Source organism: Taurulus bubalis (assembly GCF_910589615.1).
Source record: "Taurulus bubalis genome assembly, chromosome: 17".
Lineage (NCBI taxonomy): Eukaryota > Metazoa > Chordata > Actinopteri > Perciformes > Cottidae > Taurulus > Taurulus bubalis.
The window spans coordinates 527927-552327 of NC_136605.1; the positions used below are offsets into that span (position 1 = coordinate 527927).

Here is a 24401-nt window from a genome sequence, read left to right on the forward strand (position 1 = left end):
TGACAGCTCGGTTTTCTCAAAATATTGGTGGGCCCTTCCCTCCCATCCATCTCTAACGGGTTGATAGGTTGTTACAGGCGGACCCACACGGTCTCGGAGGGAGGCCTTAATTCAATATCTCCAGTGGACTCTCTGGTACGGTGGACGAGGACGTGCGCCTGTAAAGCTGACTTGTAGCACACCTTAAAGCGAAGAAGAAGAAGAAGACGACGACGACGACGCCAACTGAGCCTTCCCGCGAGCCGTAGCGAGCAGCATGTCAGGCCCCGCCCACTAGAGACTCTGTTGCTAGAGTGCACGCCGCACATCAATATCTGTATGATCTCTAACAATAACCATCAATTAATCGAAGTCCGAAATAAATACGATGCCTTTGCCTCTGCAAGTGTTTAACTTCCAGGTAAGTCTTGACCTTCGCTGTTTCTGTCGTTTCCTACCAGACCATCTCCGTTGCAGCGGCGTAACCTTAGCTAATGTTAGCAGTTCACGTTAGCTTGCTAGTTTAAGATAGCTAAATAAACTTCAGCTCCAGTTCAGTTCATGGTTAATGGCCACAGTTTAACACTACGTAAGACACCGTGCGGTCGTTATGTTTGATAATGCGTAAGAATCGTCTACGACGCAATATGTATACACACGTAGTTTGATGTAATCACTAGCTGAAATAATTGGCGTTGTTGTCAAAGGTAACGTCACTGTCGGTCCCTGACGTTACAGTGAGACTTGAAGACCAGCGCAGGAGAAACAGACCATCTAGCTTCTCTACGTTACTGCCCGGCCCATTGTTGACATGACAGGGTTTAAAAGCACGCACGTTCACTAGCTAGACGGATGAATTTGGGCGTTTGTCTAATGGAGTGTGGAGCTGCAGGCTAACAGCTGACTGAAGGCCTCCATCGCCTGGACGCGGTGACGGTCTCCGCGTAGCTGTGACGGTAACGGGCCACAGCGCTCCCCGGGAGTCGGTACCGCTGATCCGGACGCGCACACGTCTTCAGCTCGACTCTCAGGCACAACCCAACCCAGGCTGAAGAGCAGCTTGTGTTGACCATACGCTAGCATTGCTAGCCAACTTCCTGTTGTTAGCAGTGTGTCCCATTAGCTCCAAGTCCTAGCTTAGCATAGCCCGAGCTAAAGCCCCACAACACCGGGAAATCGTCTCAAAGTAGCCTGCAAGCTAACACTTGTTCCATCACACATATACCTGTCTGTGCAATATTTTACAGTAAGATATCTATATTTGATAAGGCATTGTACCTAAAGACTAGATATAACATGTTTTGCCGACATGAATAATGAATATATTTTTTAGTGTCAATGTGGGCTTCTGTATTTTAACTCATTTACGTTTCCTATGAGTCTTAATTTGAAGTGCTATCCATTGAATGAGCCTGTTGTCTTGATCACATTATGACTTGGTCTATGGTGGAAATGTTATCATACATCTGATCCTGTCTTTGTTGTTTACTTTGCCATCTCTCTGTTATTCTAATCTCTGTTGAATTGTAAAAACTGTAGAACTGACTGAAGCGCTTTCTGAAGTACCCGTGATGTCTGAAGCTTCGGACGCCATCAGTCTCGTGGTATTCTTCATTTAAAACCAGCTTGAACACAATGTATTGAACCCGTGCACTGCACCAGAGTGAGAGGAGCTTCGGCATCACGCCCGTCTCTAATGAGCCGTGTACATGTGGTAACACATGCAGCACTAACGCATACTAACTCTACGGGTTTATTCTCCTAAAGGCGGCGTGTTACAAGGCTAACCAAGCAAATGATAACATAGCGGTTGTTGCATCTGCGGTGACGCCGGCTACCTCTTAAGACCCCTGTGTGCTCCTTTTGCCTTGCCAACCATGCATCCCATGTAGAACCAGGCTGAACACCTGCTGTGAGTCACTTATGCCACTGTTTAAATGATCGTTTACGTCACGTTCTATCCAACTGTAGAACATTTACAGTACAATCTATTCTCACACCGCCATTCCCCAATCTGCCATTAGGAAGGTGAACTAGCTCTTGAAGCTCTTTTATTATTGTAGTGAGGTTCAGTAATAGTAGAACTCATTGCTTTAAACCCCAGTGAACATCTAATGATGAGCAAAGGGATGTTCTATCACCAGCTCCTGGCTCTCAAAGAGGTTTCTTGTTGAGGTCCACCAGCCAACATCAACAGTAGCTCCAGAAGTCGATCCTGTGCATGTGAACGTAGCTCAGCTGCTGGATCGGCACCTGCAGCACACAGTTCACTGTGCTTGTTGTTTTCCTGCTTATTTTTTTACACTGAATGACTTATTTCCAAGAAACTAATGAGCACATTTCTGTGAAACACAAAGATTTAAAGCGGTGCCGTGGTGTGATTCTTTGTGGAGAAACTCAGTTTTACAGATCAGTGGAATGTGAGTGTGAGCTGATTTAGGAATTCCTTTTGTCGAGGACTGTCCTACCGAAACATGTATATTATATTACCGTTTTTTTTTAATATGTTTTCCCCGCTATAATGTGCATCATGTCTTGTTGTGCTTTCTGCTGACCTCTGTGTGTGGTGTGTTTCTCTCAGGGGTCTGTGGAGCCCATGCAGATAGACGCAGACCCCCAGGAGGACCAGCAGAATGCTCCGGACGCCAATTACATAGTGGAGAACCCAACGCTGGTACTGACTTTCATATAAACACACACACGCACACACACACCCTCACACTAACCCGTGATGGTAGCACACAATAGCCGTTTCTCTGTACTCGTGTTCTCTGGACTCGTGAAACGTCATCAGTCGCGGTTCAAGTACTGGTCCAATTCAAAAGTCCGCTTCTCGCCAAGAACGGTGAAAATGCCCGGATGTGACTTGATCCGCCCATTTTACCCAGGATGCATCAGAGCAGACTTGAGCGTTCTTGAGAGAGCCAATATCCCAGAATGCATTTCGGACCAGCAAACGGGGAACAATGACGGATGAGAAAACTCATAACTGAAAGTTGACATTCTCTGAATACTACCGTTGTTTAATTTTAGTTTAATTTTAGGATGTTTTCAGCGAGAAGTTAGTTGTTTAAGCATCAAATCTGTGGTCGCTTTCTCAAGAATCGGCCGACTTAAAAAGATGCGCCGACGAGTTGAGGTCCTGCTCACGGGATATATATAATATATACAATTATATGTGTATCTATATAAATATAGAAGTGTATATATAAAACACATTTATAAACATATTATATCTACATTTATGTGTATCTATATAAATATAGAAGTATATATAAAACATATTATATCTACATGTATGTATGTATGTACACACACACACACACACACACACACACACACAATGATATGTGTATGTCTGTGAAACCAGTACAAAAAGAGCAGGGTTGTCATATTTTGTTTGACTGTAAAAATACTTTTATTTTACTAATGACAACAACAGCTGAGGTGGTGACGTCATCAAGTCAGCTGCTGTTCCAATTGCAGAAAGACCGTCCTGCGTTCTCCTGTCTTTGAGAGTCTGTACTCCCAAGTCCAGACTCCAAGTCCAGACTCCAAGTCCAGACTCCAAGTCCAGACCCTAAAAGTTCACAAGTCCGTACCTGTGTATTGAGAAACGGCCAGTGTAACGGTTTGTCCAAAGGGAACAATTCTCTGCATGACGCTGTCGTGGCAATTCATCAACGTCATGGAGTACAAAAATACCTAGGTTTGCATAATGCGCTTTTCTGTGGGGTACATTTATTATTTCATGAATTTGGAATTTCCGAAATACAGTACGATTTCACAATTTGATTATGACCAGGACACACTTTATTTCTCTGACTTTGTAAAATATGAGACATGAGGAGTTTTAGTGTCGTTTTACTGTACTGGCCAGAAGTATTTCTCAGAGTTGTAGGCAAGCTGGTGCGGTCCTGTGCTCCTGTGAAGGAGACGCAACCTACAAGTAATGTTCCTCATTAACACAGAACATCATGGAGTACTTTTCATCCTCTTGCCTTGTCGCAGGCTAGAGGTGCAGTGAATTATGGGCATTTGTATTCTTTAACTTGATAATCAGTGCATGGCAAACATTTGTCTTCTGTGCAACACAAAACTATTAGAAAGTTGAACTCTGAGTGCAGATCTCCTCCAGGTGAGTCTGGAAAGACCACTGCTGTAATGTTGGATTGAATGAAGACAACCCGAGCTGTAGCGCCTCGTCAAACACTTAATAACTGTGTTTAAAGAAAGCGTGAGTCACTCTGAGAGGTCCTTGCGCATGCAGCTCTAAATAGACACTCGCGTTACGATGCAGTTTGCTGACTAGCTGTGGACAGACAGTCTAACTCCCTCATAGTCACGCACAAACCTCAGGCCTCAAAGAGGTCAAACTTTTCAACGACGGTACGGAACATAATAATTATAGATTTAATAATTCATGAAAACAACGTTAACTTTAACCCAAATATGCAAAATCCAGTGGATCTACTACGACATCACTTCAATCTGACGGCCTATCCAGCGACAGTGTGATGTCATGTGAGAGCTGCAGGTTTCCCGCTGTGCTGCCACCGCTCACCTGTCCCTCTCTGCAGGACCTGGAGCAGTATGCCACCAGCTACAGCGGCTTGATGCGCATCGAGAGGCTCCAGTTCATCGCTGAGCACTGCCCTCAGCTTCGGGTGGAGGCCCTGAAGATGGCCCTCACCTTCGTCCAGAGGACCTTCAACGTCGACACCTACGAGGAGATCCACCGCAAACTCACAGAGGCCTCACGGTATTCTAGTCGCCTCTGTTAACCCAACGTTCCCATTCATGCCTTTACACCAATAGAGGGTGACGCTGCCGCTGCTCTGCTACGGGATGCCAGGTTGAGGCTCTGGCACGGCTTCTCTACTCGCCTTGTGTTGGTAACCAGAGCGTTGAGCCGCTCAGGTGGTGCTACTACATGAAAGTTTTAAAGCACTACAGGGAACACGGCAGGTGACCCAGGACGTGTTGGTCCAGCAGCTAGTGGTGCTGGTATTGGTCCCGGTATCGTCATTTCTTAAATGATGTCTCCTAGTCCTGAACGGGTCTCGTGTTCTCTCTTCTGTTAACCTCTGCTGCCTGTAGCCCTTCTGTTATCTGACAATACTTCTGTCAGCTCTGCTTTCTTTGTTTACTTCAGGCTTAGTTCATATAGTTTGTTTATTTATTAAAGATAACTTCATGTAGTTTATTTATTTATTGAAGCTTAGTTCATATAGTTTGTTTATTTATTAAAGATAACTTCATATAGTTTATTTATTTATTGGAGCTTAGTTCATATAGTTTATTTATTTATTGAAGCTTAGTTCATATAGTTTGTTTATTTATTGGAGCTTAGTTCATATAGTTTATTTATTTATTGAAGCTTAGTTCATATAGTTTATTTATTTATTGAAGCTTAGTTCATATAGTTTATTTATTTATTTATTTATTGGAGCTTAGTTCATATAGTTTATTTATTGGAGCTTAGTTCATATAGTTTATTTATTTATTGAAGCTTAGTTCATATAGTTTATTTATTTATTGAAGCTTAGTTCATATAGTTTATTTATTTATTGAAGCTTAGTTCATATAGTTTATTTATTTATTTATTTATTGGAGCTTAGTTCATATAGTTTATTTATTGGAGCTTAGTTCATATAGTTTGTTTATTTATTGAAGCTTAGTTCATATAGTTTATTTATTTATTGAAGCTTAGTTCATATAGTTTATTTATTTATTTATTTATTGGAGCTTAGTTCATATAGTTTATTTATTGGAGCTTAGTTCATATAGTTTATTTATTTATTGGAGCTTAGTTCATATAGTTTATTTATTGGAGCTTAGGTCATATAGTTTATTTATTTATTGGAGCTTAGTTCATATAGTTTATTTATTTATTGAAGCTTAGTTCATATAGTTTATTTATTTATTGGAGCTTAGTTCATATAGTTTATTTATTTATTGGAGCTTAGTTCATATAGTTTATTTATTGGAGCTTAGGTCATATAGTTTATTTATTTATTGGAGCTTAGTTCATATAGTTTATTTATTTATTGGAGCTTAGTTCATATAGTTTATTTATTTATTGGAGCTTAGTTCATATAGTTTATTTATTGGAGCTTAGGTCATATAGTTTATTTATTGGAGCTTAGTTCATATAGTTTATTTATTGGAGTTTAGTTCATATAGTTTATTTATTTATTGAAGCTTAGTTCATATAGTTTATTTATTTATTGAAGCTTAGTTCATATAGTTTATTTATTTATTTATTTATTGGAGCTTAGTTCATATAGTTTATTTATTGGAGCTTAGTTCATATAGTTTATTTATTTATTGAAGCTTAGTTCATATAGTTTATTTATTTATTGAAGCTTAGTTCATATAGTTTATTTATTTATTTATTTATTGGAGCTTAGTTCATATAGTTTATTTATTGGAGCTTAGTTCATATAGTTTATTTATTTATTGGAGCTTAGTTCATATAGTTTATTTATTGGAGCTTAGGTCATATAGTTTATTTATTTATTGGAGCTTAGTTCATATAGTTTATTTATTTATTGGAGCTTAGTTCATATAGTTTATTTATTTATTGGAGCTTAGTTCATATAGTTTATTTATTGGAGCTTAGGTCATATAGTTTATTTATTGGAGCTTAGGTCATATAGTTTATTTATTGGAGCTTAGTTCATATAGTTTATTTATTGGAGTTTAGTTCATATAGTTTATTTATTGGAGCTTAGGTCATATAGTTTATTTATTTATTGGAGCTTAGTTCATATAGTTTATTTATTGGAGCTTAGTTCATATAGTTTATTTATTTATTGAAGCTTAGTTCATATAGTTTATTTATTTATTGAAGCTTAGTTCATATAGTTTATTTATTTATTGAAGCTTAGTTCATATAGTTTATTTATTGGAGCTTAGGTCATATAGTTTATTTATTGGAGCTTAGGTCATATAGTTTATTTATTGAAGCTTAGTTCATATAGTTTATTTATTTATTGGAGCTTAGTTCATATAGTTTATTTATTTATTGGAGCTTAGTTCATATAGTTTATTTATTTATTGGAGCTTAGTTCATATAGTTTATTTATTGGAGCTTAGTTCATATAGTTTATTTATTTATTGGAGCTTAGTTCATATAGTTTATTTATTGGAGCTTAGTTCATATAGTTTATTTATTGGAGCTTAGGTCATATAGTTTATTTATTGGAGCTTAGGTCATATAGTTTATTTATTGGAGCTTAGGTCATATAGTTTATTTATTGAAGCTTAGGTCATATAGTTTATTTATTGGAGCTTAGGTCATATAGTTTATTTATTGGAGCTTAGGTCATATAGTTTATTTATTGGAGCTTAGGTCATGGCCCACCGTTGCTCAATATTGTTTATTTGTTTAAATGTGATATATATTTACATGTCATTATGGGCTGCTTACAGGCCCTAGCTCAGCCCTATGAACACATGTGTGTCCTGGAGGGCCCACAGTGTAGCTCCAGTCTGATGCGTAACCCGTTCTCTCATGTTGTCGACATGGAGTGTCACTGTTGTGTCGTTGTTGTTTTGTTAGGGAAGTGCAGGGCGTCCCGGACACGGTACCAGAAGCCGGTGCCGTTCCTCCTCCCCTGGACTCCGCCTGGGCCGAGTCCACGAGGAAAAAGGCTCTGCTCAAACTGGAGAAGCTGGACACGGATCTGAAGAACTACAAGGGGAACTCCATCAAAGAGAGCATCAGGTAAGATCAATGCTCTCACTGCAGATGAGCAGCCATGACGGGTGAGCCCACGTCGGCTTCATGGTTGAAGGAGGCCTCTATATGACCTCCATCAGAGAGAAGATGGTCTGTTTCTATAGAGCTCTGCTTCGTGCTCGTCTTCGGTGCTGAAAAATCAGACCACATTACACATGTTCACCAGAAACTCCGTCAGCTCATGGAAAAGTCATGGAAATCCACTGGTCAGAATGTGCCTGACCCTGTGTGTCCGTCTCCCCTGCCTTCCCCAGGAGAGGTCACGATGACTTGGGGGACCATTACCTGGACTGTGGAGACCTCAGCAATGCCCTGAAGTGCTACTCCCGAGCCAGAGACTACTGCACCAGTGCTAAGCATGTCATTAACATGTGTCTGAACGTCATCAAGGTACAGCGTGGCAGTAACGCTGGAGCAGCCGGTGGTGGAGGGCTTCAACAATTAGACTAAACTATGAAGGAGTGAACCCTGTCCTCTGTCCTCAGGTCAGCGTTTACCTCCAGAACTGGTCCCATGTGCTGAGCTACGTCAACAAAGCAGAATCCACACCAGAGATCGCAGAGGTGAGCCGAGGCCTTCACCTCACGACACCGTTTGGTCTTTACTAAGATGACCAACGCCTTGAAGTTGTTTCTCTTTCTGTTTGTTTAGCAGAGAGGAGAGAGAGACAGCCAGAACCAAGCCGTCCTCACCAAGTTAAAGTGTGCTGCAGGTAACACGCTTCCTGCTGTCAGGGGCTCCACGTATGTTGTTATGAATAAAGCATGTCCTGAGAGCTGCCGCCATGGCGGCTCTATGTAGAGCTGCAGCCACCATGGCGGCTCTATGTAGAGCTGCTGCCGCCATGACAGCTCTATGTAGAGCTGCAGCCACCATGGCGGCTCTACGTAGAGCTGCTGCCACCATGGCGGCTCTATGTAGAGCTGCAGCCGCCATGACGGCTCTATGTAGAGCTGCTGCCACCATGACGGCTCTATATAGAGCTGCAACCACCATGACGGCTCTATGTAGAGCTGCAACCACCATGACGGCTCTACATGGAGCTGCTGCCACCATGGCGGCTCTATGTAGAGCTGCAGCCGCCATGACGGCTCTATGTAGAGCTGCTGCCGCCATGACGGCTCTACATGGAGCTCTAATGGATCATCTGTGGACGTTGTCGGAGTCTGAGCTGCGTTGTTGGCGTTTCAGGGCTGGCGGAGTTGGCTTCTCGGAAATATAAACCAGCTGCCAAATGCTTCCTGCAGGCTTCCTTTGACCACTGTGACTGTCCAGAGGTGAGTGAAGTCATCCTGACACACACTCCACACACACTCCACACACACTCCACCTGCAGCTAACATGGTGCCTCTGCAGTCCCTGAGGGGGAACATGTGTTGAATCCCATGTTTTATCTAGTCTAGATTAAATGATAAACTATGCCACAAATGAAATGGAAGATCATCAGATCATCACGTGACTCGTGTGAGTCTTCTGTACCACTCGACTTCTGAAACACAAACAGCTGTGTATCGTGTGTGTAATGTGTGTGTGTGTCCTGCAGCTCCTGTCGCCCAGCAACGTCGCTGTGTACGGAGGCTTGTGTGCTTTGGCCACATTTGACAGACAGGAGCTCCAACGTAACGTCATCTCCAGCAGGTGGGAGGAGCTTAGTGGACGATGAAGCGTTTAATGACTCGACGGTTTGGTGACGATCTTCCTCTCTGTCCTCAGCTCCTTTAAGTTATTTCTAGAGTTGGAACCTCAGATCCGTGACATCATCTTCAAGTTCTACGAGTCAAAGTATGCGTCCTGTCTGAAGCTGCTGGATGAGATGAAGGTGAGTGTGTTGGTAGTACTAGTAACAACATGGCTGAGGCAGCACAGGACTGATGTATGTGCCGTGTGTTCTCCAGGATAACCTCCTGCTGGACATGTACCTGGCTCCACACGTCAAGACGCTGTACAGCCAGATCCGCAACAGAGCGCTCATCCAGGTGAGCCGTTTAGGCTTCTGCATTAAGGCGTGAGGTTGTCCGTCTGTCCGTTGCATCTCAGGAACACCTGGAGCTTCTTTTCTTTTCTTCAAAATCTGGCTCAAACATCCTCTTGGACAGGAGCTGTAGCCGCTGTATGAGAGCAGAGCTTCCCAGCTGCTATTTCAAACACCCGTTCACATCTGTTCTTATTCAAATACACTTTTATTTTATAATATATACTGGTTGTAAAGTACTGTTATCTTTATGTTATATACCATATTTATCTGTTTATTGTAATGCACCTTTCACCTTGCAAATTCCTCGTATATTCCACAACGTACTATATAATAAACGTGTGTTCAGTATTTCAGCCCCTACGTGTCAGCAGACATGACTAAGATGGCTCAGGCCTTCAACACCACAGTAGCCGCTCTGGAGGACGAGCTCACCCAGCTCATCCTGGAGGGGCTCATCAACGCCCGCATCGACTCCCACAGCAAGGTGGGCGCACGCACACACACACACACACGCACACACACACACGCACGCACACACACACACGCACACACACGCACACACACGCACACACACGCACACACACGCACACACACGCACACACACGCACACACACGCACACACACACACACACACACACGCACACACACACACGCTTAAGTGAGCACCGTGTCAGTGGGGCCGTTCTGACCGGGTCCTTGTTGGTAGATCCTGTATGCGCGGGACGTGGACCAGAGGAGCACCACGTTTGAGAAGTCGATCCACATGGGCAAAGAGTTCCAGAGACGAGCCAAAGCCATGATCCTCCGCGCCGCCGTGCTGCGCAACCAGATCCACGTCAAGGTAGGAGCACGGCTTAGACTTTCTAAAGGTCGAGAATAAGCTTGAAGTCAAAATACGTAAATTCAGTAATAGCTCACGAGTGATGGAGCGGCTGCCTGTCTTCTCCACAGGCTCTCATTTGTGAAAAGTGCTGATACGGACACACAGAATCCGAGGAGTGGAGGTTGTTTTGAACTGAATCGGTGTCCTCTTCTCAGTCTCCACCCAGAGAGGGCAGCCAGGGTGAGCTGACTCCAGCCAACAGCCAGACCCGGATGAGCACCAACATGTGAGCAGGAAGGCCTCTTCAGAGTCTGCACTGACAGGCCGGAGGGGGAGGGGCCTCCGTGTCATTCACCAAAACCAACCCCAGCCCCGCCCACTTCCTGTTCCTCTCAGGACAGAAACGCCCCGCTGTATAAAGACTGTCACGTTCTGATCCCCACCGGGTGCAATGGGAAGTCCTCTGGTAGTCTGTGGATGTTTTGAAGAATGCGCAGCACTTAAGTTGCACGTTCCTGGTTGGAGACGCACTTTGCTCTGCTCCACGTGATGGAGGCCTCATAACAAACCATTTTAAAATAAACCATTTACCTGACATGCGCTCCCTGGTGCAGATTCTTGGCGTTTTGCTAAAAGCTCTAATATGATCCCACGTGACGCTCACACCGGCACTCATTCTGTTTTACACAGGTTGAACGTTATTGTTATTATGAAAAGATATTTAGTGCAAAACAGGTTATTGGAGCCATAATAGGTACTTTTTTTTTTTTTTTGCACAGCTGGATTTTTATTTGCATTGTTCTAACAAAGTGATGCAGATGTTATTAGTTTGTCTGATGGAGCAATCTGGTTTACTTGAAAGGGATTTCAATTTTCTTTATTCTATTATTTATAAAAGCACAGATGGAGGAGTCACAAAGTTGGACCGTTTAGTTGGGGCGGTGGGGCGCGAACATTGTTCTTCCTCCAAAGTGGGGCGTGACAAAACGTTTGAGAACCACAGAGTTAAAGTAGCGCTGCTCAGTCAGCCTCTCGCTGCATGTTTAACAGGATGTGTGCTGCCATCTAGTGGTGAGGCTGCAGACTGCAGCCAGGAACACCAGGCGGCTGGGGCTTCAGGTGACAGCGTGGACATCTCCAGGTGTTTGGTTTGTCCCTTCTGGGCTGCTGTAGAGACGCTGGTGTACCATGAGGATGTAGCTGTGAGCGCTCACTCCAAAATGATGAAACACAATTGTTAGTTTTCAGCTCAATATGCTCTAATAAAAACAGTTATTAATATTATATTACATTTCTGCTAATAGAGCCACATACATCCTACACACTGGCCCTTTGAGGTCTAAGATGAGTTTAAACCTGAGTTGGGGAATAAACTCCAGTTAAACTGCAGCTGTTTCCAATTTGCTCCACAACAGCGTCTGAGGTCCAGTCCCACCCTCCACCTGGAGCGTCACGGCTCTGAGGGTTTGGTTCTGCCCCGCTGTCACACCGTAGAGCGCTTCAGTCTCTGGCCGACATGTTGACCCTTGATGAACCCTTTCCGTTCCCTTTGCCTAAGGAAATTACCCACAGTTCATAGCAATGTGACGTTAAACACGCAGTTCTCATCAAATCAAAATCAGTTCCCAATGGAAGAATGGAGTAAAAAAAAAAAGGTAAACAAAGAGGCGTGTGGTAAAATACCTTTTACATTACGGATTAAAGATGGGACATAAAAACACATGAAATCTGAGGAATGCAAGCAGAAAATATATAATTTTTTTTTTACATTCATCAAACATTTTGTTTAGATCATTTAAAATGACTTGGAAGACGTTCAAGTCAGAGAATAAAAAGTATGAAATAAATACACAGTTGCACACACTGTGTTTATGTAGTCACGTGATGTTGCAGCAAAGTGCTGCCCTTCATATTTACACCATCGAGCCCTGAAGCCTCCACACTGAGGGTTCAGGGTCCTTGGCACTGGACCAGAGGCAGCTGTGGTGTGACGGAGGCTCAAAGCAGCCACAGGATGAGCGTCCCGTTCCTGGGTCTCTGGGTCCAACCTCGAACTGAGACCAGACTGTGTTCTTTTGGGTGTGTGGCTTAACTAACCCAACCAGCACAGACCTACGACGCTGGTTATCAACCTGTGACTTGTGACCAATCACAAACAGGACCAGTCTGCTGGAAAGCTAGCAGCTGATTCAAAGTCAGTTTAAACTGAACGCAGAACGGACAGAAACCACTGAAGTGTGTCAGTTTAAAGACTTTAGTCTGGATCATGATTAACTAATATTATCTAATGAGTTTTGGTTGATCTCTTACCAACATAACCTGCTTCAGTTTATTAGGTAACCATGGTGATCAAGAAGAAGGTCACCGTATTGTTCGCCCATCCAATCGGAGCAGACGCTTCTCCAGGAGGAGCTCAGAGCGACGGTTCTAGAGCAGCTTTTCAGACAGAGGGGAAGCAGCATGAGACGTGTTAGAACCCAAAATACGTGTAGGAACCTGACCGGATGAAGCTCTGAGCTATGAGACACATTTCTACTGCGATTACACGTCAACACTAGGCGGGTCGTTCCTGAGCTCTTCCCTCAGTGTCTGCTATCAAAGCTGGACTGGAACCACTGGCATGTCAGCTGTGAAGCTCCAGAGCCGAGGGTCTGATTCCCTGTTCAGGAGCCCAGAGGCAGGTTCACGCACACAGGGACCAGGGGATCCAGGACTTTAAAGCAAATGTCCATCACAAGCATTTAGTGAAGTCTGGGTGTAAACAGTGAGAAGTGAGTAAATGTAGTGTTTAAACTAACAATGAGAATACAAAGTATACAGTAAACCTTAAATGACTCAAATGAATGAGACAATAGTTTGATTAAAAGAATAAACATTTATATAGATGCCTGTATGTATGCCTGATTATATTCTGAGTCTTTCTTTTAAAAGCATATTCATTATTTCAAACTCAGCGTAAATGAACGTCATGAACACATGAATATAACACATTTACATGACTTTTACTAAACTTTGGGGATTTTATTTTTTCCAAGGACTTTTCCAGACCTGGAAATAACCGTTTGAAACTCAAGGACTGTTCCAGGCTTTCCATGAGCGTAAGAATGAACATCAGAACTCGCCCCGCACACTGAGTGTGTTCCCACGGCAGCAAACTGATACACAACACAGGACGCCGTTAGTTATGGAATATTTTATTAGAATATCTCAACAGTGTATACTACAATATTGCATATTCACTACTAAGTCCTCCAGCAGGATAACGAAGGCACGATGTCACTAAGAGGACAACTCTGCAGAGCAACTCTTCTGTCTCTGGTGCTTAAGAACACGAACACTAAATAAAATCACACAGTACAGTCGGGCCGAGTCCTGGTCTCCACCTCGGGGCCTGAACCCTGCAGCCTCCCCTGGTAAGCAGGGATGAAGTGAACTGTCTTGAGATCCTCAACACGGGGCTTAAACCCTCAGACTAGACGGGATCACACTCAGTGTGAGGGTGAGATCAGGACTGGGCCCAACACTGACGCTACACCTGTCCACCTCAAAGGAGGAGAGGGCTGAAGCATCTGTACTGGGCTTCATGGGTATTGTAGTTTTCTAATGGTTTTCTACCCGGGAACTCATTGGGCTCTAATGGAATGATACTGCATGGCTGGTTAACGTGTGTTAATGTGGTAGAGAGGAGTGAGAGGAAGAGCCTGGCAGACTTCAGTAGGCGTGGTCGGCCACAAACAGAGACTCCTGAGCGGCTCCCTGCTCTCCAGACCCCTCGTACTTCCCCAGAGCGGCCTGGCTGTTGTTCTGAGGAGGAACAGAGCAGAGAACAGGTCCTTACAGCCGGGGTGGAATCACATGAACTCATTGTGACCGGTGGATCCAGGACTTTAAAACCAAAGTCTGGGTGTAAGCAGTAAAAAGTGAGTAAATGTAGTTTTTAAACTACCAATGAGAACACAGAGCATACAGTAAACCTTAAATGACTCAAATGAATGAGACAACAGTTTGATTAAAAGAATAAACATTTATATAGATGCCTGTATGTATGCCTGCTTATATTTTGAGTCTTTCTTTTAAAAGCATATTCATTATTTCAAACTCAGCGCAAATGAACGACATGAACACATGACAAGTCATGGAATTATATTCAAGGACTTTTCCAGGCCTGGAAATAACCATTTTAAAATTCCATGAGCATAAGAATGAACCCTGCATAAACTCCTCCCTCTTCCTCCTCCTCCTCCTCCTCCTCTTCCTCACCAGGGCTCTCTTGATGTACTCCTCCTGGCAGGCCTTGCCGTTCTCCTTCTTGCCGCCCCAGGCCTTCAGGGCGGAGGCCTGCAGGGCCCGGCCGAAGGAGAAGGTGAGGGCCCACGGCCGCTGCAGGCCGCACTGGTTGATGGCGTTCAGGTTGATGGTGGCCTCGGCCTCGCTCTGCCCGCCCGACAGGAAGGTGACGCCTGGAGGAGGAGGAAGAGGAGGAGGAAGGTCAGGTGCTAGTCGGAGACGCGTGTGGTCGGCCCGCGTGCAAAGAGGTGTGCCGGCTCACCTGGCACCGCGGGGGGCACGGTGCGGCGCAGGGCGCTGACGGTTGCCATGGCGATCTCTTGGGGCGCGTACTTTTTGGGGCAGGAGTGCCCGGCGGTCACCATGTTGGGCTTGAGCAGCGTTCCCTCCAGGTAGACGTGGTGGTCCGACAGCGCCTTGTAGACCGCTGCCAACACCTGGACAGTTCAGAAACACAGCAGAGATGGAACACCAGGACATTGTCCACCCACCCACACACACACACACATACACACACACACACACACACACACACACATATATTGCTACCACATTAGCCACATATATAGATAAGACTCAAGGTCCGCATAGTTGTCTTTTTAATGGACCTCAATGTAATCGAGACATGACTTTTTTTCCTCCTCTTCTTAAGCGTTTGATAGTTATAAACAGGTACGATAGCAATACAATGTCAACAATTGTCTTCATTCTTGTTCTATAATTTCATAAATACAACAAACTATAGTTTTTGTATGACTATATGAACTTTATAAGATGTGATATCAAATAGCTTTTGTGGTTCCAGACACATTTCTTTGGGTGGAAAAAAGGTCAAAATGTCTCTGGATGGGAAAGGTTGCTGAGCCCTGCTCAGACTCCATGGGATGTCAAATAGCAACGGTTGGAGAGATTAGCATGAATGGTGGAGGTGTCTGGGTTAGCAGCAGCACGACTCGTCTGCTGTAGAAGACGCTGCACTGAGATCTCTTTGATGACCTGACCCTCAAGGAGTGTGTTGTGTACAAACCTTTGCTTTCTCTCATTTCTGGAGTTTACACAACAAACAGTTGTGGGTGGTAAAGTCTTGTAGTTCCATCAAAATGATTATGATCTAATTACACAATGCTGAAATAAAACGACACTTTAATAAAGCCCTCATGTCACTTTAAAGCCATTGATGCCGGTGTTTAGTTTTTTAAAATATATTTATTAAATGTGTTGTTTTACACCAGTAACGTCTTCTTAACTTGTTGCAGCTGAACTGAACTGACTGAGTCGCCCACTAAATTTCGTTTGATGACAATAAACATCCTCATCCTACAGCCCAAGTTCAGTCAGGAAGACGATGCTCTGAGCCGGTAGTTTATTTCTCACACCTGCCTTTCACTCCTCACACATGCTCACTCATGCTTTCATTGATCTGGGCTGTCAATCATGACATCAGCTGTTCTGATCAGCTGGTCTCTTCTATCCAAAAGCAAAACGACACAAAGACATCATTAGCCCTTAATCCTGCTACTGTCTCTTTAAATATCAGTCTCTTCCTTCAGAGAAGGACCCCGTCTTCATCACCTCATCATTCTATCATCCTCATCATCAGCACCAGGTCTGGACTGCGCAGGGGGTTTGTCCTGCTGCCCCTCCATCACAAAGACTCTGTCAAGACGTTACCATCACATTTCATCTGTTCGTAATAAACAGTTGTCTTTCCTCATCTGACTGGTTTCTCCTGATTGCAGTGCCTTGTGTGTGTCTGTTAACATCCTCCTCCGAAGGAGCAGAACCCACGACTCAACTCAAAGTGAAAGCACGCAGCCTGCTGCTCTCTCTCCTCTCTGAGAACATGTCGAGGGCGATGCTGACATGTTCCTGCGCCTCACCTTTATGAAGACTAATATCTGTTGTTGTGTCTCAGACCAGTTACCCGTCTGCTCCAGCTGACCTCCATCACTCACCATCTCAGTCACATACTGGCAGCGCTTCAGGTCGTGGTCACCGTCTGGAAGAATCTCCGGCTCCACGATGGGAACGATGCCGTGCTGAGGGGGGAGGGGCAGAGAACACAGCACCCATCGTCATGACAGCAGAGACAACAGCACTTCCTCTGGCCTGTGTACCAACCGTCACCCTGCGAGTCGGGCGCCCGATGGCAGCCGTGTGCCGAGTGGTGTAGCGGCTGCTCGTGCGGCGGCGCTCGTCTGCACGTACGCGTGCGGACTGTTTGAGTCGCTCACCATCTGGCAGATGCTGGCGTAGCGGGCCAGCACGTTGGCGTTCTCCATGATGGCCAGCTGGGACGGGGTGTCGGAGGTGATCTTCAACACGCAGCGCCACTTGGCGAAGTCGGCCCCGTCCTTCTTGTACTGGGCGCAGCGCTCGTAGAGCCCGTCCAGACCTGAGGGCACACGGCCGTGAGAGCAGCTCCATCGCTACGCAGCACTTTGTGTTTACTGTATTACAGATTAACATGCATGAGATCCCCCCAAGTTCTTTTCTCAAAAGAAATAGTTCAAAAAAATAGAAATGTCTGTCTTTCAAAGACCGGTATAAACTACACAGTGAAACATTTGTGGTCAGGAAGCAGTCAGCTGTTAATATTCACGTGTCTGTGCTTGTTTGATACATCTTATTTACACCACAGGAGGTCATGTGAACCACCTGTTGATCATTTAGTTGTTACTGATTTTGTTCCTGTACCTTGAGTGGTGGTCTCTCCGTTGGTGCCGGCGAGGGGAACCACGCCCTTGTCCACCTTGATGCCCACCACCATGCCCTTCTGCTTCACCAGCTGGGGGAACAGCGTGCCGTCGTCCGTCTTCTGGTAGAGCGTCTCGTGGAAGAAGATGACGCCGCCGATGCAGGAGTCCACCCGGCTGTCGGCGGTGAAGAGCAGCTGGCGGTAAAGCCTCCGGTTCTCCTCCGTGTTCTCGGCGTTGATGCCCTGGAAACGCTTGGCCACGCTGCCTGGAGCACAGGGAGCAGGAGGGGGAGGGGTTTAAAACACACGTTACTGAGCTGGACTGTGGTGGGTCACTGTGGGTCACTGGTGGGTCACTGGTGGGTCACTGGTGGGTCACTGGTGGGTCACTGTGGGTCACTGTGGGTCACTGGTGGGTCACTGTGGGTCACTGGTGGGTCACTGTGGGTCACTGGTGGGTCACTGTGGGAGGTCACTGGTGGGTCACTGTGGTGGGTCACTGTGGGTCACTGTGGTGGGTCACTGTGGTGGGTCACTGGTGGGTCACTGGTGGGTCACTGTGGGAGGTCACTGGTGGGTCACTGTGGTGGGTCACTGGTGGGTCACTGTGGTGGGTCACTGTGGGTCACTGTGGGTCACTGTGGTGGGTCACTGTGGGTCACTGTGGTGGGTCACTGGTGGGTCACTGTGGGTCACTGGTGGGTCACTGGTGGGTCACTGGTGGGTCACTGTGGGTCACTGTGGGTCACTGGTGGGTCACTGTGGGTCACTGGTGGGTCACTGTGGGAGGTCACTGGTGGGTCACTGTGGTGGGTCACTGTGGGTCACTGTGGTGGGTCACTGTGGTGGGTCACTGGTGGGTCACTGGTGGGTCACTGTGGGAGGTCACTGGTGGGTCACTGTGGTGGGTCACTGGTGGGTCACTGTGGTGGGTCACTGTGGGTCACTGTGGGTCACTGTGGTGGGTCACTGTGGGTCACTGTGGGTCACTGTGGTGGGTCACTGTGGGAGGTCACTGGTGGGTCACTGTGGGTCACTGTGGGAGGTCACTGGTGGGTCACTGTGGGAGGTCACTGGTGGGTCACTGTGGGTCACTGTGGGTCACTGGTGGGTCACTGTGGGAGGTCACTGGTGGGTCACTGTGGGAGGTCACTGGTGGGTCACTGTGGGAGGTCACTGGTGGGTCACTGGTGGGTCACTGTGGGTCACTGTGGGAGGTCACTGGTGGGTCACTGTGGGAGGTCACTGGTGGGTCACTGTGGGAGGTCACTGGTGGGTCACTGGTGGGTCACTGTGGGAGGTCACTGGTGGGTCACTGTGGGTCACTGTGGGAGGTCACTGTGGGAGGTCACTCTGGGAGGTCACTGTGGGAGGTCACTGGTGGGTCACTGTGGGAGGTCACTGGTGGGTCACTGGTGGGTCACTGTGGGAGGTCACTGGTGGGTCACTGTGGGAGGTCACTGGTGGGTCACTGGTGGGTCACTGGTGGGTCACTGTGGTGGGTCACTGTGGGAGGTCACTGGTGGGTCACTGTGGTGGGTCACTGTGGGAGGTCACTGGTGGGTCACTGGTGGGTCACTGTGGGAGGTCACTGGTGGGTCACTGGTGGGTCACTGGTGGGTCACTGTGGGAGGTCACTGGTGGGTCACTGTGGGAGGTCACTGGTGGGTCACTGTGGGAGGTCACTGGTGGGTCACTGGTGGGTCACTGTGGGAGGTCACTGGTGGGTCACTGTGGTGGGTCACTGGTGGGTCACTGTGGGGGGTCACTGGTGGGTCACTGGTGGGTCACTGTGGTGGGTCACTGTGGGAGGTCACTGGTGGGTCACTGGTGGGTCACTGGTGGGTCACTGTGGGAGGTCACTGGTGGGTCACTGTGGGAGGTCACTGGTGGGTCACTGTGGTGGGTCACTGTGGGTCACTGTGGTGGGTCACTGGTGGGTCACTGGTGGGTCACTGTGGGAGGTCACTGGTGGGTCACTGTGGTGGGTCACTGGTGGGTCACTGTGGTGGGTCACTGTGGGTCACTGTGGGTCACTGTGGTGGGTCACTGTGGGTCACTGTGGGTCACTGTGGTGGGTCACTGGTGGGTCACTGTGGGTCACTGGTGGGTCACTGGTGGGTCACTGGTGGGTCACTGTGGGTCACTGTGGGTCACTGGTGGGTCACTGTGGGTCACTGGTGGGTCACTGTGGGAGGTCACTGGTGGGTCACTGTGGTGGGTCACTGTGGGTCACTGTGGTGGGTCACTGTGGTGGGTCACTGGTGGGTCACTGGTGGGTCACTGTGGGAGGTCACTGGTGGGTCACTGTGGTGGGTCACTGGTGGGTCACTGTGGTGGGTCACTGTGGGTCACTGTGGGTCACTGTGGTGGGTCACTGTGGGTCACTGTGGGTCACTGTGGTGGGTCACTGTGGGAGGTCACTGGTGGGTCACTGTGGGTCACTGTGGGAGGTCACTGGTGGGTCACTGTGGGAGGTCACTGGTGGGTCACTGTGGGTCACTGGTGGGTCACTGTGGGAGGTCACTGGTGGGTCACTGTGGGAGGTCACTGGTGGGTCACTGGTGGGTCACTGTGGGTCACTGTGGGAGGTCACTGGTGGGTCACTGTGGGAGGTCACTGGTGGGTCACTGTGGGAGGTCACTGGTGGGTCACTGGTGGGTCACTATGGGAGGTCACTGGTGGGTCACTGTGGGTCACTGTGGGAGGTCACTGTGGGAGGTCACTGTGGGAGGTCACTGGTGGGTCACTGTGGGAGGTCACTGGTGGGTCACTGGTGGGTCACTGTGGGAGGTCACTGGTGGGTCACTGTGGGAGGTCACTGGTGGGTCACTGGTGGGTCACTGGTGGGTCACTGTGGTGGGTCACTGTGGGAGGTCACTGGTGGGTCACTGGTGGGTCACTGGTGGGTCACTGTGGTGGGTCACTGTGGGAGGTCACTGGTGGGTCACTGGTGGGTCACTGTGGGAGGTCACTGGTGGGTCACTGGTGGGTCACTGGTGGGTCACTGTGGTGGGTCACTGTGGGAGGTCACTGGTGGGTCACTGGTGGGTCACTGTGGGAGGTCACTGGTGGGTCACTGTGGGAGGTCACTGGTGGGTCACTGTGGGAGGTCACTGGTGGGTCACTGGTGGGTCACTGTGGGAGGTCACTGGTGGGTCACTGTGGTGGGTCACTGGTGGGTCACTGGTGGGTCACTGTGGGAGGTCACTGGTGGGTCACTGGTGGGTCACTGTGGTGGGTCACTGTGGGAGGTCACTGGTGGGTCACTGGTGGGTCACTGGTGGGTCACTGTGGTGGGTCACTGTGGGAGGTCACTGGTGGGTCACTGGTGGGTCACTGTGGGAGGTCACTGGTGGGTCACTGTGGGAGGTCACTGGTGGGTCACTGTGGGAGGTCACTGGTGGGTCACTGTGGGAGATCACTGGTGGGTCACTGTGGGAGGTCACTGGTGGGTCACTGGTGGGTCACTGTGGGAGGTCACTGGTGGGTCACTGGTGGGTCACTGTGGGAGGTCACTGGTGGGTCACTGTGGGAGGTCACTGGTGGGTCACTGGTGGGTCACTGTGGGAGGTCACTGGTGGGTCACTGTGGGAGGTCACTGGTGGGTCACTGTGGGAGGTCACTGGTGGGTCACTGGTGGGTCACTGTGGTGGGTCACTGGTGGGTCACTGTGGTGGGTCACTGGTGGGTCACTGTGGGGGGTCACTGGTGGGTCACTGGTGGGTCACTGTGGGAGGTCACTGGTGGGTCACTGGTGGGTCACTGGTGGGTCACTGTGGGAGGTCACTGGTGGGTCACTGGTGGGTCACTGTGGGAGGTCACTGGTGGGTCACTGGTGGGTCACTGGTGGGTCACTGTGGGAGGTCACTGGTGGGTCACTGGTGGGTCACTGTGGGAGGTCACTGGTGGGTCACTGGTGGGTCACTGTGGGAGGTCACTGGTGGGTCACTGTGGGAGGTCACTGGTGGCTCGGCTGTAGTCGTACCTGTGGATTCATCGGCGGCCAGGATGCCTTTTCCAGCAGCGACGATCCTCTGAGCGATACCGCTGAGCTCCTTCTTCTGCTCAGTGCTCAGGGAGGGATACGCATGAGTCATGGTGGCTGAGACGGGGAGAAGGGACACGTTCATATTCACTCATTTCTTAATAACGAAAAACAGAAGGAGATTGTGCAGTCTTACAAAATCCAACCCCAATGTCGCTGTCGACATATTGGGGTTGGATTTTGTAAGACTGCACAATTCAGAGAGGACATTTTCTTTCGTGAAAACTTTTCCTTGTGTCCCAAACTTTCTCTGTGAGGTCTGCGAGCTCTTCATATATATATATATATATATATATATATATATATATATATATATATATATATATATATATATATATATATATATTTAGGTATTTTACCCTCGATAATGTTATGATGAAAATCTAAACAGAAAAGCAGAACATGGGCATCCTCCTAAAATACACAAAGATATCTGAATAAAATACTGATAGTCATCCCAGTAGTAATAGAAATACAACAATAAAAACATGGTTCAGCTATTGCTGTAGGATGAAAGTGGATTTTTACTTTAAAGCAGTATTTTGAGGTACTTTTCCTGTGTAAAGTAACATATTAACACCGTAGTATTAATACAGTAGTAACGTTTTACAAGTAATACAGTAGTAACGTATTAATACAGTAGTAACGTATTAATACAGTAGTATTAATACAGTAGTAACGTATTAATACAGTAGTATTAAAACAGTAGTATTACAGGGCTCTCAAGTGTCACGCATTGAGCGTGACTGTCACGCATTTCGGTCTTAAGTCACGCCCTCCCGCCACACATCGTATTTCTCACGCTGAAAAAAACCTCAAGGCTATTTAATGTGCCGCAGCGCGCTAACATGACCTGGTCGCTGCCCTCACCATGGAGGAATCAAGCACGTCTCCCCGAATCCCCTGGAGTTCTGCCGCGAGGTGCCACTCATCAGCCAATCAAAAAAAAGAGATGGGCTACACGAATAGCCAATCAGATAAACGTATCTGTTGTATCTGGGTGAAATGTAAAATGTAGTCACTCTTACCCGTCTTAAAAACTTGAGAGCCCTGGTATTAATACAGGAGTAACGTTTTACAAGTAATACAGTAGTAGTAATACAGTAGTAACGTTTTACAAGTAATACAGTAGTACTAATACAGTAGTAACGTTTTACAAGTCATACAGTAGTAGTAATACAGTAGCAACGTTTTACAAGTAATACAGTAGTAACGTATTAATACAGGAGTAACGTTTTACAAGTAATACAGTAGTAACGTATTAATACAGGAGTAACGCTTTACAAGTAATACAGTAGTAGTAATACAGTAGTAACGTTTTACAAGGTCGCAGCATCTCATGACGCCACTTCCTTGTCCTTGCCAAGCCAGCTGAAGGACTTTTTTGGGAGTTCCCAAAATACAAATGGCGGCCAGAGAACTACAGGAAGAAGCCCTTCATGAGCAGCTCCTCTATAGTGGCGACATTAAAGAACAGCGAGGAGCTTTACGGGCCGTAATGGCGTGATGAAGGCTTGCCGAGCTGGACGAATACACGGAAGAGAAGACGAGCAGAGAGAAGGCTTGACATGTCGGGATGGCGACCAGACAACTCACCAGATAGTCGGTCGGTCGGTGTCAGTTGGAATCAGCGGGGATATGCAGGAAGCTGCTGTCGCTACAGAAAGGGCCACAGATGGAGACAGAAAAGGGGCGCGGCCTCAGCGGGCATTGTCCAATCAGAGCTCACCTCGCGACAAGAACGACGCAACGGTTACTGTGATGCTGTCAACAAGGGCGTTAATAATCCTCAGCGCTGTCTTGCAGATCACAGGTTGCGCAGACATCCTGCTACACAGACTTCTTCTTCTCGAGCCCACAATACTGAGCCACAACGTCTGTTCCAGTAGCCCGCAACCATCACAAAACCAAATAATACAACGGTACAAACCATGAATACACACACTATGATTAAAGACCAGCTCACCTTGGTACAAAACACATATTAGGTTTTGTCTGTCTCCCCTTCAAGAAAACAAATCTACATGTAATGATCAGATATAGCAAAATTATGTTGTCATAACGTGTGTTGTCAGTAGTTGCTTCTCTGTGTTTTCTTCTGCATTCTAAGTTACATGTCGGGATCGTTGCCTGTGAGACAGAGCTGGGGGCCTTACAGCCCGTCTACAGCTCGGCGTACGTGAGGATCCTCACATGCAAGATGATGATGATGATGATGATGATGATGATGATGATGATGATACGTGACCAGAGCATCGGGAAATCCTGCTGCTGCAGAGCAATACTGTATTTATATTATGATATAACAATTGTGTCCTTTTATGCTTCGGCAACATTTTTTGAAACTTTCATACCAATAAGCCACATGAAACTGAATTGAATTGTTGTTATAATAATAATAATATTGTTACACAAAAATGTCAACGTTGTAGGCCCTTCAAACCCGGTATGAGTTCTCATGATCTAAATGCAGAACATGTCTCATCTGAATGCTGTTCAGAGGGTTCTCCCCCCTTCACCCTGCATAAAAGAGGGGGAGGGTATTTTTCTCTGTGTGAAGAAGACTGGGAACCTGCAACCTGCCTCTTGCCCATGTGCAAGCCACATTTCACACCTGCATTTCAAAATCCATACATTAGTTTATTCAACCTCACAGGACGAGTTCACATTGAAACAGGGAATGAGTGAAATGTGTTTGGCGTAGACATCTTGCCTAAACAGGCCGATACGCACGTTGAGAAAAGAAATGCACACAATAAGTGGATTACAGTAAATTAACTGTGTAACACACGTGCATCATATCATTTAACACACACACGTAATGTCACACACAGGTTGCTTCAC

General features: G+C 47.0%; 2 protein-coding genes across 4 annotated transcripts; one reads left to right on the forward strand and one right to left on the reverse strand.

Moving 5' to 3' along the window:
• Positions 1 to 274: 274 nt before the first annotated feature.
• Positions 275 to 11118, forward strand: gps1 (G protein pathway suppressor 1). 3 transcript variants are annotated; one of them, XM_079233294.1, is made up of 15 exons: positions 337 to 400; positions 1519 to 1583; positions 2561 to 2653; positions 4560 to 4741; positions 7547 to 7711; positions 7981 to 8116; positions 8212 to 8289; positions 8378 to 8438; positions 8918 to 9003; positions 9270 to 9364; positions 9440 to 9545; positions 9622 to 9702; positions 10048 to 10185; positions 10408 to 10542; positions 10740 to 11118. In XM_079233294.1, exons 2-15 carry the CDS (start codon positions 1551 to 1553, stop codon positions 10812 to 10814), a joined length of 1464 nt encoding a protein of 487 aa, XP_079089420.1. In that variant the 5' UTR covers positions 337 to 400; positions 1519 to 1550; the 3' UTR covers positions 10815 to 11118. The 3 variants fall into 3 exon arrangements, with proteins under 3 accessions (XP_079089421.1, XP_079089419.1, XP_079089420.1); XM_079233295.1 differs by lacking the exon at positions 1519 to 1583 and having other exon boundaries at positions 275 to 400; positions 10653 to 11118; XM_079233293.1 differs by lacking the exon at positions 1519 to 1583 and having other exon boundaries at positions 275 to 400.
• Positions 11119 to 13708: 2590 nt separating this feature from the next.
• LOC306750392 (fructose-bisphosphate aldolase A-like) lies at positions 13709 to 23196 on the reverse strand. The gene is made up of 8 exons (XM_079233807.1): positions 23154 to 23196; positions 21498 to 21614; positions 17509 to 17775; positions 17046 to 17206; positions 16767 to 16850; positions 15074 to 15248; positions 14785 to 14984; positions 13709 to 14328 (listed from the first exon to the last, which is right to left on the reverse strand). The coding sequence occupies exons 2-8, from the start codon at positions 21607 to 21609 to the stop codon at positions 14236 to 14238; spliced, it is 1092 nt and encodes a 363-aa protein (XP_079089933.1). The 5' UTR covers positions 21610 to 21614; positions 23154 to 23196; the 3' UTR covers positions 13709 to 14235.
• Positions 23197 to 24401: the final 1205 nt, after the last annotated feature.